The sequence below is a fragment of the Rattus norvegicus genome, chromosome 17 (genome assembly GCF_021556685.1).
Source record: "Rattus norvegicus strain SHRSP/BbbUtx chromosome 17, alternate assembly SHRSP_T2T, whole genome shotgun sequence".
Classification (NCBI taxonomy): domain Eukaryota; kingdom Metazoa; phylum Chordata; class Mammalia; order Rodentia; family Muridae; genus Rattus; species Rattus norvegicus.
Genome location: NC_141550.1, coordinates 7,719,831 through 7,733,483, shown reverse-complemented (window position 1 = coordinate 7,733,483; position 13,653 = coordinate 7,719,831). Strand labels below are relative to the sequence as shown.

At 49.3% G+C, this 13,653-nt stretch overlaps 1 protein-coding gene and 1 long non-coding RNA gene across 2 annotated transcripts in view; one reads left to right on the top strand and one right to left on the bottom strand.

Moving 5' to 3' along the window:
- Positions 1 to 13,653, top strand: part of LOC102555284 (uncharacterized) — a 218,096-nt gene that overhangs the window by 123,735 nt on the left and 80,708 nt on the right. The window contains exon 4 of the long non-coding RNA XR_015641042.1: positions 10,254 to 10,339. This is a non-coding gene — a long non-coding RNA (uncharacterized LOC102555284). The remainder of the gene's footprint in view (positions 1 to 10,253; positions 10,340 to 13,653) is intronic.
- The window catches only part of Trpc7 (transient receptor potential cation channel, subfamily C, member 7), a 121,798-nt gene that overhangs the window by 102,661 nt on the left and 5,484 nt on the right, over positions 1 to 13,653 (bottom strand). Inside the window, 1 exon segment of the mRNA NM_001191691.3 lies at positions 11,041 to 11,818. Coding sequence (NP_001178620.2) covers positions 11,041 to 11,818 — 778 coding nt within the window.

The window sequence follows — 13,653 nt, the reverse complement described above, 5'->3', positions numbered from 1 at the left end:
AGTGGGGAGGGAGTGCAGGTGGAGGCACTGCATCTGCAGTGGGGAGGGGAGTGCAGGTGGAGGCGCTGCATCTGCAGTGGGGAGGGGAGTGCAGGTGGAGGCACTGCATCTGCAGTGGGGAGGGGAGTGTAGGTGGAGGCACTGCATCTGCAGTGGGGAGGGGAGTGTAGGTGGAGGCACTGCACCTGCAGTGGGGAGGGGAGTGCAGGTGGAGGCGCTGCATCTGCAGTGGGGAGGGAGATGCAGGTGGAGGCACTGCATCTGCAGTGGGGAGGGAGTGCAGGTGGAGGCACTGCATCTGCAGTGGGGAGGGAGTGCAGGTGGAGGCACTGTGCAGTGGGGAGGGAGTGCAGGTGGAGGCACTGCATCTGCAGTGGGGAGGGAGTGCAGGTGGAGGCACTGTGCAGTGGGGAGGGAGTGCAGGTGGAGGCACTGCATCTGCAGTGGAAAGGCAGTACAGGTGGAGGCACTGCATCAATACTGTACTCAGTATATGGAAGAGTGCACTCCTCTCTTTGCCCAGAAAGGAGCTTCTGCTAGGATTTTGAGGAGCACTTATTTTAGGGTACCTTGTCACTATTCTGTTTGAGTGCATGACATGTACATTAGGTACTAATCACATGGTTTGAAAGTAAAACGGATAAAAAGGAAAGGCGTTTAGCTCATCAACGTCAGAGAGATTTTTGGCTCGTTCCATCTGAGTGACAAAGCTCTCACTTTTCAGTCAACTACAGTTCTCCGATTGCTTGATCGGCATCAAGTGGACTCTTGTTCCCAGGGGCTGCAGCGGCATTTACCGGCTTCTCAAAACTCACGGGCCACACAAGAACATGGCTTTTAGCTGGATGCAGTCCAAAATCCAAAAATCACAGTAATGCTGAATTAAAAATCACAGTAATGCTGAATTAAAAATCACAGTAATGCTGAACTAAACACTGCAAACAAACCTAAAGAAAATGTGCCGTGTAACACTTGTCTCTGGGAGCTCCCTCCTGGAGCTGGGTGGATAGACAACTCCTCTCCCACTGCCTTCTTGCACTGATCCTCTCTCAGGCGCCCTCTCTCAGAGACCCGAGCCTGCCTTGGTCCCTGCTGGACTGTCGCAGACTTGATTTTATTGGAGGTGATCAGGAAGCTTTCTAGAAACCGATGTCTATTGAGTGATGGCCTAACAGGAAGGGGTGAGTGCCAAAGTTATGGCACTCAGAGAAAAGGACAGGACTGCACATTATTTATCCATTCCTATCTCAACGGTACAAGATAAATGTATGCATAGAAAACTAGCACCATCCGACCACCACCACCACCACCATCCCCACCACCACCACCACCACCACCATCCCTGCAATCACCACCACCATCATAACCACCTCTACCATCATTACCATCACCACCACCATCATCACCACCATCACTACCACCATCCCTGCCATCACCACCACCACCACCTCCACCATCATGACCGCCATCACCACCACCACCATTACCACCTCCACCATCATCACCGCCATCAGACCACCAATCACCACCATCACCACCTCCTCCACCACAACGACCATTGCCATTAACTACCATTGCCACAACCACCATCACCATCACCACTAACAGGATCTCCCAATTTGGTAATTGGTCAAAACCCAAATTCCTAGGAGTGAAACTGTGGAGGGACAGATGGAATTCCCCCATCTAGAGGGGATGCTGTACTAGGAAACACGGCATCAGAGGCACTCACTGTCCCTATAAAAGGAAGCTTGGTCCCTGAAGACTCGTACATGACCGCTGGGTCTATGAAATTATGGAGGAGAGGAGAGAGTATGCAGGACTTTAGGGGGAGGGGAAAGATATCTTTTCCAGCAAGACTACACCTTTAAGCTATTTCAAAAGCAAGGGTTTACTTAGGTCTCAGACTGTGTTACCCCAAAGCAGTAACAATTGTTATAATTTTGGCCTTGGTCTACAGAAAGCATAGGAAAGCAACCCTTTGTCTCCTTCAGACTGGCACCCTAGTTTAGGACTGACCTCAGCTTCCCAGGAATGCTGACACCCTGCCTCTCTCTGCTTCTGTGAAGCTCTGCCCAGATTCTAAGTCTTGGCCTCCTCTAGTTCATCTCAACCCAGACCTTCCCTCTCATGTGTGAGTTTGAACTGCACACTCCCCTAATTCAAGTTCTTCCCGGATCATGTGAATGTGACCTCGTTTTGTAACAGGATAGTTGCAGGTAGAATTAATTACAATGAAGCCCTACTACAGAAGGATGAGCCCTCAGCTCAAAATAATCATATATAGAAACACAGGACAAGAAGCAGGGACTGGGGAGATGCTCAGACAAGCTGAGAATTGGTAGAAGCTACAGGAAATACATGACAGGAAGGACGTTTGGGGAAAGCAAGCCTCAGGCTATGCTGTTGGATTGGCAGCCTCAGTAGTCGGGTATAATAAAGTCTGTTAACCATAATGTTTGGGGACTAGGTCAGAGCAACAGTGAAAGACTCAGGCCCAACTGAATGTCCAAGGAGGGCGTTGGGTATCCTGAAAGGCCTTCTCTTACTCAGTCTCTGTCACAAGAAGGAAGGGAGGGATGTCTACTTGATCCAGCTAGTGCAAGCTGCAGTTCAACACACATCAAAGATAAGGTTCAACGCTTTCTTTAACAAAACACTTACATGAGGAACCCAAACGGACGGACAAAGTGTCCTGAGAGTTTGAAAGATGCAGAGGAATAAAATCCAGTGGACCCCATTCCCATTCTGGCGCTGTTGCTTCTGAACCCAGTGCTCCCAGTGCATTGGAAAGGAGCTGTGTGTGGGCTGTGGAGCACAGCTCCTCTCCCTCCACTGCCAGCCTCCCCCTGCTCCCCTGGTGTCTGTCATGGAGGAAAAGCCAAGGAGCTGTCTCTCCTCTGCCTCCCCTCTCCTTGCCTTCTCTAGCAGTGAGAGATCCGAGAGACAGAATCATGGACCAGGGAAATGCATGACAAGAAAGATGTCCAGGGGACAGTAATGTCCTCTGTTTTGTGTCTCCTCCATCTGGGATGACTCACCTGCTCACTGAGGTGTGCTGGTCACACTTCACTCATGTGGGCTCCGCCCCCTGCCAGGGAGGAGCGCATCTGCCAAGAGCAGTCTCCTTACACCTCTGTCCTCTCATATCCGTTTCTACATCAAGAAGATTGGGTCCTTCCAAACTGTAGATGTGGTCACTCACCCACTGAAGGTGTCCAGTGGTTCGCTCTCCACCTGACAACAAGGTCCAGCTTAAACCACAGGCCCCAGTGGTAAGGCTACTGCTGAGGGTCTCGTCAGACTGTCTCCCTTTACTCTTACACCGGATCTATCCCAAGATGCCCACGTTCTTAGAATGAGCCTCTTCACCGCTCTCCGCGGTGGACTAGCTCTTGTGCCTTTTCTGAGCTGACAACCTTTCCCTCTCTTTCATGCCCCTGGGTTTCAGTTAAGCATTATCTTCCGGTAGGAATCTTCAGGCATGTACGCCTCCCAACAGAGTCAGCTGCCCCACCAAGATGCCTGCCCTCTTCCTAACACAACCTCACTTTAGGGTTTGGGACGCTGTGCTCGTGTTTATGACTCTTGGAAGAATGCCCATGTCTCCCACTAGACAATACCATCTCTGCTCCAGCCTCAGACGCTGAGCTTTCGGAGTTCAGTAGCTCCAGGTCATCTGTGAGGCCGGGTTCTGCCTTTCCCCACCCAGCTCTTACACTTTTCTATTCAACGGAAGCATGAATCTACTGCTAATAAAACCCGCGTCTCCATGCTGATAGTCTGTGCAGCTAAAATGATCAATATGATCAATTTGCACAGCCTGTGACCTTTTCTTCTCAGAGAACAGTGTGCATCCATTTGATTTAATTGTGTTACTTCTCACTGGCCAATTTCCTTGAACAACCGTCGCCATTTTCTTTAGATCTCTGATAGTTCAGACTGACAGTTACACTTCTGTGGGAGACAATTTTTCCTGTGTGTGTGTGTGGTGTGTATGTGTGTGTGGTGTGTATGTGTGTGTGTGTATGTGCTGTGTGTGTGCTGTGTGTGTATGGTGTATGTGTATGTGGGGTGTGTGTGTATGTGGTGTGTGTGTATGTGGTGTGTATGTGCATGTTGCATGTGTGTTGTGTGTGCTGTGTGTGTGCTGTATGTGTGTGTATGTGGTGTGTGTGTATGTTGTGTGTGTGTATGTGGGGGGTGTATGTATGTGGGGTGTGTGTGTGCTGTGTGTATGTGTATGTGGTGTGTGTGTGGTGTGTGCTGTATGTGTATGTGGTGTGTGTGTATGTGTGCTGTATGTGTATGTGCTGTATGTGTATGTAGTGTGTGTGTGTGTGTGGTGTGTGTGTGCTGTATGTGTATGTGGTGTGTGTGTGTGTGTGTGTGTGGTGTGTGTGCTGTATGTGTATGTGGTGTGTGTGTGTGTATGTGTGCTGTATGTGTATGTGCTGTATGTGTATGTGCTGTATGTGTATGTGGTGTGTGTGTATGTGCTGTATGTGTATGTGGTGTGTGTGTGTATGTGGGGTGTGTGTATGTGGGGTATGTGTGTATGTGTGGTGTGTGTGTGGTGTGTGTGTATGTTGTGTGCGTGTGTGTGTTGGAGACTCTTTTCATGGAGATACTTTTCAGAATGGATCTGTGTGTTTGGTCAGGGGTGCTGCCTGCCCTCTTCCGCCTCCTTCGTCTTTGCTGTCTCTTTCCAGCCCACGCAATCTTTTGTCACAGTAATATTTTAGCAGCACTCTTAGCTTATCCGATTCCAGTGGTCTGCATTTTTCCAACTGCAAACATTCCGCTGCCTCATTTCTAATCGTGGAGCTCACACATACAGCCTCCATTTTTTTTTTTCTAGTTCTGCGAAGATCTGCTAAGGGGCTGGGAAGCAATAGCTAAAATTGAGGAGACCTTCTAAAAAGAGGAGGCGCTGGAATGGACTGTGTTCACTGGAGGGAAAGCTGTGGTGCTGATCCAGTAGGAAACCAGAAGGGCATCTCCATCGCAGTGCCCACTGTGTGTGAGGCTCCCTGCTGGTGGCTTTGTTCTTATATTCTGCATCTTGACCCTGCCTGAGAACTCATCAGGGACACATTCCCTCAGCTTGTCTACTTGGCAGTGAGGGTGTATCTGCTAAGCAACTGATGGGTGTCAGAATTTTCTGGACATCGAGTGATTCTTGCAGATTGACGATTATGAGGTAGCCATCTCCGAGGAAGAGGAACTGTTTAGTTGGGGAAGTAAGCATCCTCTGGACAAGTTACAAGTGTCCAGTCCTTCCCTTCCTCCCTCCACTTTTCAAATAAGAGGAGGAACTTTTGGGGGATGCTGACTATTTTATGGCTAATAGGAAATGATACTTCGGTCATTCTGACTTCGGGTTCTTACTCTCTGCATGGACGAAGAGAAGCAGGGTAGTTCTGTGCTCTTCCCGCACCCTCCTGAGTGTGGCGGCTTCCTTAGTCCTACTCCAGTCTCCGAACCTATACTCGCTCCTGTACACTGATGCTCTTGACAGCACACAACCCTAGAGGAGTAGCAACTTCTAATTTTAGGCGCCGTTTGTGATCCAGTGAGTGAACGGTTGTCATTAAAGACGCTGATTGGTTGACTTCCTGTGATGTTTCACCTCATTGGCGCATGCTCCGCTGAACTATTCCTCCAGACAGAGTGAAATGAAGACCGAGCCCTAAGGCAGAGTTATCTTTTTCTTATTTCATACAATAAGCCAGGCCCCAGATCTTGCTTTCAAGGACAGGGGCCTCCGAGCACTCCCCCCAGAGCGAACTGCCAACAGACAAGCACATTCAGACTGCACCATCCCCGCCTATGCTGGGATTAGACTTGTAGCACAGGGGACCACATCTTCCTGTGTTTAGGTAGGAGCGCACTCATCAGCACCCTGATGGGCCGACCTGAGATCTTACTGTCCCCTGCTCAGGCTCTGTATCCTCAGAAGTCCTTGCACAGGGCTAGCATTTCGCATCGAATCCCCAGGGGTATCCGGGACAGCATAAAAGCAAGTGCTTTGAGAACTTTTTTTGCCAGATTCTCTTCCACACATACCCCATCCGCAAAACACACCTTCCTTTTAACACCTGCAGTCTTCACGGCTTCAAAACATATTTTCCCAACGGAAAGGGAAGCAGTCTACTGTTTCCTGCATATTAAGCAGACATCTGGTTTTACTACCAGCCAGCCTCAAGGAAATTCTGTTTTCCTAGGGTGTTGGTTTATATGATTTAGAAATCCAGTGCATCTGAGAAATTGATTCAAACACTGGAGGCTTACTCAGCTTTTCTCACTGCCTCTGGCCCAGGCCGAGCCTTTACTGGCTTCCTGACTTCTTGACTCCAGTTGGCCACAAGTCAGATGTCCTCTGGGTCCTCAACCTCTGGAGACAAAGATGCCTCCGCCCTCCTCCAGCAGACTGCAGACTATCACTTAACATTTTACCTTCCACAATGGGCTTGCCCTGCATCTCAGCAGGTGGCAAATTGGTCCGATTTATCATTATTTGCATTTTTAACTTGAGGTATTTTAGGCCCAGACAGTTTTTTTTAAACGGGTCTCAAACCCGCAGCACAAACATCGATACATAATTCATGGTCTGTTTTTTCTTTTTTTCATAATACGTGTGGTTAAGGATCCACTGGTGCACAGAAAGGTCATTAACACTCTAGACAAAGATGAAGTTACTGTTTGCTCTTCCTGCCTCCTACTCTCCCCTTCTGAGCTCCAGGCTGTGAAGAACAGGGTGCTTCCGATCTGGCCCTGTACCGATCTGGCTCTGTACCTCAGTGGCGCCTTTGCCCATCTTCAGAATAGCCAACCTTTAAGCAACAGATACGCAGACAGGCTTCTTCCTTCCCTGAGGGAGGCACGTAGATGCTCCTGAATGTGAAGGAGCATGACAGATTCTGGTGTCCCAAACTGCCTACCTTCAACTCCCCATTGCTCTTCACCCCATCAGACAACACTGTCTCCAAGCCCCACTTTAAGTAAAGCCAGGAAAACATGCACGCACGCACGCACGCGGGCGCATGCGCACACAGCGTAGTATATAATGAGTCCCCAGTTATTTAGCGTATGAACTTCATTCCTCCGTGCTAGCTGGTTAGTTTTTGTCAACAGGACACACATGGGAGGAACTGGGGAGAGGGAACCTCAGTCGAAGAATTGTATCCTCCAGCTTGGCGTGTCTGGAGGGCTTTTTCTAGATTAACGATCAGTGTGGGAGGGCATCTTTCATCCTGGGCTGTATACGAAAGGCAGCTAAGCAAGCCAGGGGGAGCAAGCCAGAAGCAACATATTCCTGTGGTCTCTGCTTCAGTTACTGACCCAGCTTCCTGCCTGGGGTTCCTGTCTTGGCTTCCCCTCAGAGATAGACCTTGACCAGTCAGGGGACACAAGTCCTTTTGACAGGAGCCCTTTTCTCCTCAGATGGCTTTTGGTCATCGTGTTTACCGTGGGAACAGAAAGTAAACTAGGGTAGCGGCTGAGCTGGTTATTTCAGAATTTTCCCGGTTTCCCAAATGACGCACAGCAAAGGCCTCCGATCAATAAATGCGCATGTACGAGCAGGTTAAAGCACGTACCAAGTGACACTCGCGTCAGGAGCTGCAATGATTTTCCCTTGGGGGATTCCCTTGTTCTCTTCATCAAGTTTCTAGAATGCCCACTGACTTACGAGGCTCCATGTGAAGGAGCTAGGAAGGCTCCAGTGATCACATCACATTTTAATACCTTCCTAGACCCAAGACAACTAGACCTAAGACAGTCAATTCTTGAGAGGCTACATAATCACCCCACCAAAATAATGGCTTGCATCTGACTTCAGCTGCAATTTACCCAAGACCTTGACATTGGTTATACTTCTATTTAAAAAAAATTAAAGATTTATTTATTTACTATGTATTAAGTACACTGTAGCTGTCTTCAGACACACCAGAAGAGGGCATCAGATCCCATTACAGATGGTTGTGAGCCACCATGTGGTTGCTGGGAATTGAATTCAGGACCTCTGGAAGAGCAGTCAGTGCTCTTAACTGATGAGCCCTCTCTCCAGCCCAGGTTTCACTTCTTATTAATGGCTATACTTGATTCTGCTAATAAATTATTATGACTTTAAAAACAACAGCCCAGGCAACTGAATTCAGGCTTATGATGTATAATGATTCCTGCCCAGGATTAGTTGCTCTAGAATGTTTGAAAGGACATGAAGGGTGACATCTGACGTCTTTCCAGAGGACCTCTGGTATCTCTATGTAATTGACAGCATCTGGTCATATTCATAACGTGGTTACCTAAACGGACAAAATGTAGTCCCTTGAAAACAGAACAGCCTCACTAAGCACTTTGCACATGTCCATGTATTCTTTAGCCTCTTGTTGCAGTCTGACTTCCTGCAAAGCTGCTCTCAGAGATTCACAACACTGGGGTGCATGTGCAGAGATCCTTGAGTGAGCAGTTTCTAAAGGATCAGTGGGATTGGTTTAATCCGCATTCTGAAACCAACTCAGCTCCCTAGGAAGGTGTGAATAGCCAGCAGACATCCTTAAGGTGGTTTTTCACTCTGAGCGGATCAACGCTTTGTAGGAAATATTTCTCACCACGTGTGAAGCCTTCTTAATTTTCCACAATTTTCATAGTTTACTTTTGAATTCAAATATTATGTTTGCTTTCCAAAGAGGCTTTCAAAAGCCTTCCAGATTTAGAGATCGTGTATACTGAAGTATGACAGACCTTCAGACCTTACTAATGGAAACCGATGCCTCCGAGGGATTTCCAAATGTCAGTCTAGCATCATTTTTTTTTAGGCTGGCTCACTTTCAGGCAGGAGAAAATTGGAGAACCAGGTAATTATCCAGATAACCTGATCCAATTACATTTTTTTTTGCCTGTCCCGCCCCCCCTTTGGCCAGAATTCTTGTCTGAATTAACTGGCTTAGCCATTCCTGCCACATAGCCGGAACAGAGTCCACCCCAACACTGGGCAATGAGCAAAGCTCCACTGGTGTTGGCTGGGACATCCTTGGCCTCTGGAGACGAGGCTACTAGACAGACAAGGAGAGAAGCAACAGCTGTTTCTGGGGAGCTCCTATGGGCTATTCTGCACCTCCTCCTAAATGAGGCCAGGAACAAGACAGGGATCTTGGAAGCAGCTCGGGTTCAGTGGGCAGGGCTGAGTTGGAGCAGACGGAATAAAATAAGCATAATTATAGGTTCCCTTTCTTACAGCCTGTGGCCTTGCACCCTCCTGTTAGCCGAGCTCAGCTACCCCTGGCTTGTGGGCCAAGCTTCACCCAATAGACAGGCATCTTTGAACCCATATTGCGTAACTAAATCACCTCTGTATCTAGACCCAGTTTGCATCCTCAAATTCATCTTACTTTCCTGCCAGACATTACCGTAGTCCTTTAACCACAAGTTTTTAGCGGTCCTCCATTTCCTACAGTAAAATGTTCGAAGTGTTCAGACTGGTGAGTAAGGTCCTCTGGGCTCTGCTCCCCACCCCACTCATCCCCACATCCCAGGAAGTGTTGCAGTCACACAGAGCTTCTTCTATGTCCCTTTCCTGCCTTAGGCTGTTGTGGGTCATCGCTTCACCCGTCTCATCTAGGCCCAACCCTATCTGAGCTCCTCCTTTGAATCCTGCCTGAGCTCCTTGCCAAAGACCTCCTTGTTGTGAGGAGGACTCTCCATTGACCACCTAATTGTACCCTGTGCAGGGGACACGTCTAACACAGACATCTTGTCTGGACAATGAGTTACTCACTTGTAGGTAACATCAGATTGCCAGCTCTGTGTGACACCATTTCACATTTCTGTGGCACCCAGCCCACAGCAGCCTCTCAGCCCACAGCAGCCTCTCAGCAAGCATCAGGGTGAGAAATGCTGAGTCAGCTGTGGTTTCTACTCTCCTGGCCACACCCCCTCACCATTTCCATAAAGGCCAGTCAAACTGGGATGCTGAGTGCATGAATAAGCCTCGGGACTCATTAGCTGGAGGGATTTAACACGGACTCTGGGGTCCAGCCGTTCCTTAGCTGTGTGCTTTTGGTTCTGTGCTACTGTGCAAAAATGGGGGTGTTGCGCCCTTGACACATGGCGGTTGCAGTTAAATAAGACCTCACAGGCAAGCCAGGTGAGTAATTGGCCCACAGCAAGTACCTAATCAATGTTTGCTCTTCTTACTGAACATCCTGTCAAGAGAGATTCTCACACCTGGGCCCCGTCTTCTCTTTCAGAGCAAACATCAGTTGGCAGAGAAAGCAAAAGTACAGTCTCCAGGAATAGCCCTTGGGATGGGTTCCCAGCGTTTGGAGCGGGCCTGGTAGGTTGAGATGTTTTCAAGATGGCTGGATTCTGGGATAACCCTGAGCCTCACTCGCTGGAGTGGCAAACTTAATTAACCCTTATTTAAGAAGAGTTTGACTTGCTCTTTTGTGAGCCTCTGCCACAGCCCACTGACAGAACGACAGCAACAGGTCGCTGGGTCTAAGAAAGACTGGCCCTGCCTGGTATGGGAACCCTAGTCCTAGAGAGACTGAGGCAGGGGAATTAGAAGTTTGAGTCAAGCTCGTTATACATATCAAGATGCTATCTCAAAAAATTTTCAGGGTCATTCTGAAGCCGATGGCAGGACCAGCAATCCAGAATGTGAATGTGGCGGTCAGAGCCACACATTGAGAACAGTAGCACCAATCTAAGTTCCAGGCCGGAAGTCACCTCAGATTGCTGGGCGTCGGAACTTTCAGTTTCTGGGGGCCAGAGCTGAGTCTCTGTGTAGCTCATTTCTCTTCCCACCTCTTCTTTAGCTAACCTTATGTAGCTCAAAACATCCCAGTTCTAGGCTGCTTTCCCCAAACCTACACCAGACAAAATAACCCGATCCACTCTTCCTCTACCGTGAACCCCAAAGACAAGAGCCCAAAGTCTTTCACTCTGCCTTTGGTAAGCACATGCCCATTTTGCCCTTAGGTACGCGCGGAAGGGCCCCGAGCCACCTGCCCGTGATAGCGAGCGGAGGGTTACCTTAAATTCAGTCTCAATGTTGGCCAGTCTGGCTAACTCGTTGCTTAGCTCCAGTGCAGTGAGGACAGGGTCTTCACTGGATAGGGACAGGTAGGCGGCACTGGCCAGTCCTTTGTAGGCATTCATACGGGAGCGCGAATGGCTGAAGGAATCCTTGCGCTGCTTCTCGGTGCACTCATTGCACTTGCAGAAGTAGTCATGGGGCCGCTCAATGCGCGCACCCTTGAGCAGCAGGATGTGTACAATCTCGTACTCCTGGCAGTGGGCCGCCAGGATGATGGGTGTGATGTCGTGGGAGAAGCGCGTGCCATCCTCGTCGTAGGCATAGAAGTCGTCATCGCGCAGCTCCTGCTCCAGCGGGCTGAGCGTCAGCCGCTGGCCCTGTGCGAAGGCCGGATGGCTGAGGATGGCCTCCACAATGCGCACGTAGCCCTTGCTGATGGCCAGCAGCAGCGCGTCGCCCACTCGAGCCAAGTTCTCCTTCTTCAGCAGCAGTTCAGTGACCTCTAGGTGCTCGTTGCCCACAGCTAGCTGCAGCGCGTTCTGCCCCATGTAGTCCACGCAGTTGAAATTGAGGGTCTTGGACTCCTCCAACATTTTCCTGACCACTGGTATGTTGCCATACTCAGCCGAGTCCAGGAAGCGCTCCTCCTCAGGGGTCAGGCTGGTGCCCTTCTCATTGAACATGTAGGCAGGACCCCGGATGGCCTGGCGGCGCCCCTTCTCCCTCAAGGTGGTGTGCCGGCGCTGCATGTTTTTGAAGGTGTTGCTCCCCAACCTGAAGGACAATCGCAAAGAGGCTTGGTTACTTTTCTGGGGCCTGGGGACTGTTCAGAAGAACAAAGAAAATCTGATATATAAGAATATATGATTGGAGTCCTGCTAGACATTGTCAAGGCTTGCTGGACCGCCTGCAGTACTGTATTTGTTGTTTTGTTTTCTTCAATTGGAAGAATACTGACTTACCATCCGCTGTCCCTGAGGTTAGAGGGGTGGGGCAGAGTGGAAAGCAACTTGAGGTGCCCTGTGACAAGAAGTGGAGGGTATGGGGTAGGGCTTCGGGAGAGGAAGGAAGGGTGTCCATTGTACTCCCTTCTGTGTAAGACTGAGCAGGTCCCTCAACCTCCCCGTATTATTTTCTTAGCCCTACAAGGCGCAGAGGTTCTTTTTGTTTTAGATTTGATTTTGTATGTTTGTGTGTGTGTGTGTGTGTGTGTGTGTGTGTGTGTGTGTGTGTGTGTGTGTGTGTGTGCGTGCATGCCACAGTGGGTTCAAGGGGCAGGTAGACTCTAGAGCTATTCAATATTGGTTGCAACTCTCCCTTCCTGTCCATTGTTTTCCACAGTCTCCATGGAGAGTACAGCGGGACCCTTGGTTCCCATGTGTCATCCTCTACCGAGTTCTGACACTAAGGTCCTGCTGCACTAGGCTTCAAGCACGGCCACACACAACTGTTCCTGTAGTCGGTGACATTCTCTATGTGGGTCACATCCCCTGGGCCTCAGGCAAATCAGGCACCTACTCAAGTCAAGATGTGGCCAGGAACAGGAGAGGAGGGCTGCCTCTTGTGGAGGACAGGAATTGACCTCCTGGGGGACTCAGCCTCATCTCCCCATGACTAGTTCCAGCTAGGCCTGTATTCGGTCTTCTCGATGTAAGAAATAGCCCAGCTTACACGATGTGCTCACTTCTAACTTGTTACTCTTCCCTTGAGGCACAGAGTAGAAGTTCATACTGATCTACCAATAGCAGCGTTTATCGAGACCCCGTCCCGTCCCTGGTGCAGTGCTAAGAGCTCTGTGCTCACAGGCTGGTGCAGTTCCTCTGTCAAACCAACAGGAAAGGTGTTTTGTCCTCACCTGTGCTGATGGAAGAACACTTGGTCACCAGCCCTTGAAAGACACGGGGCACTGGCAGTCTTGCGGTTTCTGGGCTTTGCCTAAGAGTTTGCCAAGGGTTTGTTGTTGGTCCTTAATTTTTCCTTTACTTTTATCTATGTATGTGCATTTCTATTTCTCCTCCCACCATGTGGGTCCCATGCACCAAACTCTCAAGTTGCCGGGCTTGTTGATAAGAGCCTTAATGACTGAGCCATCTCATTGACCCTTGACGGAAATTTAAGATATCAAATGAGAAAGAGACAGCCAGATGTCATTTGAACTCAAATCAGACCTTTCCAGGTAGTCTTGGGACCTTGTGGGCACCTAGTTTCTTGGTCCCAGATTACAGCTGTAAAAGAGAGAGGCTAGACCGGATGTACCCCAGGCTACCCCCAACTTGGACATCTTAGATTTTCCTGCCTCTCCAGTTGTTCCTACCTGAATTTCCTTTTCCTGTCTTCTCTCACCCACGCTATCTAAATGATTCAGGATGGCGTGACTTTAACGTGGAGAGCATCTGCTTCCCAGTAAGTACTAAGAAGCTTGTTTTAAGTCTTTCCCATTGTCTGATGGTGCCCGTGGCCTGCAGGATGCCTGGTACTTCACTCAGACTGGAGAGGTAAGGTGCACCAATAATCCACGGTAGAGCTTTTCCGTCAGACCTGGTGTCTGCGATGGTGTAGACTTTGGAATTCTGAACTCGAGTTCTCCTGCTCACTTAACCTTTGACCTG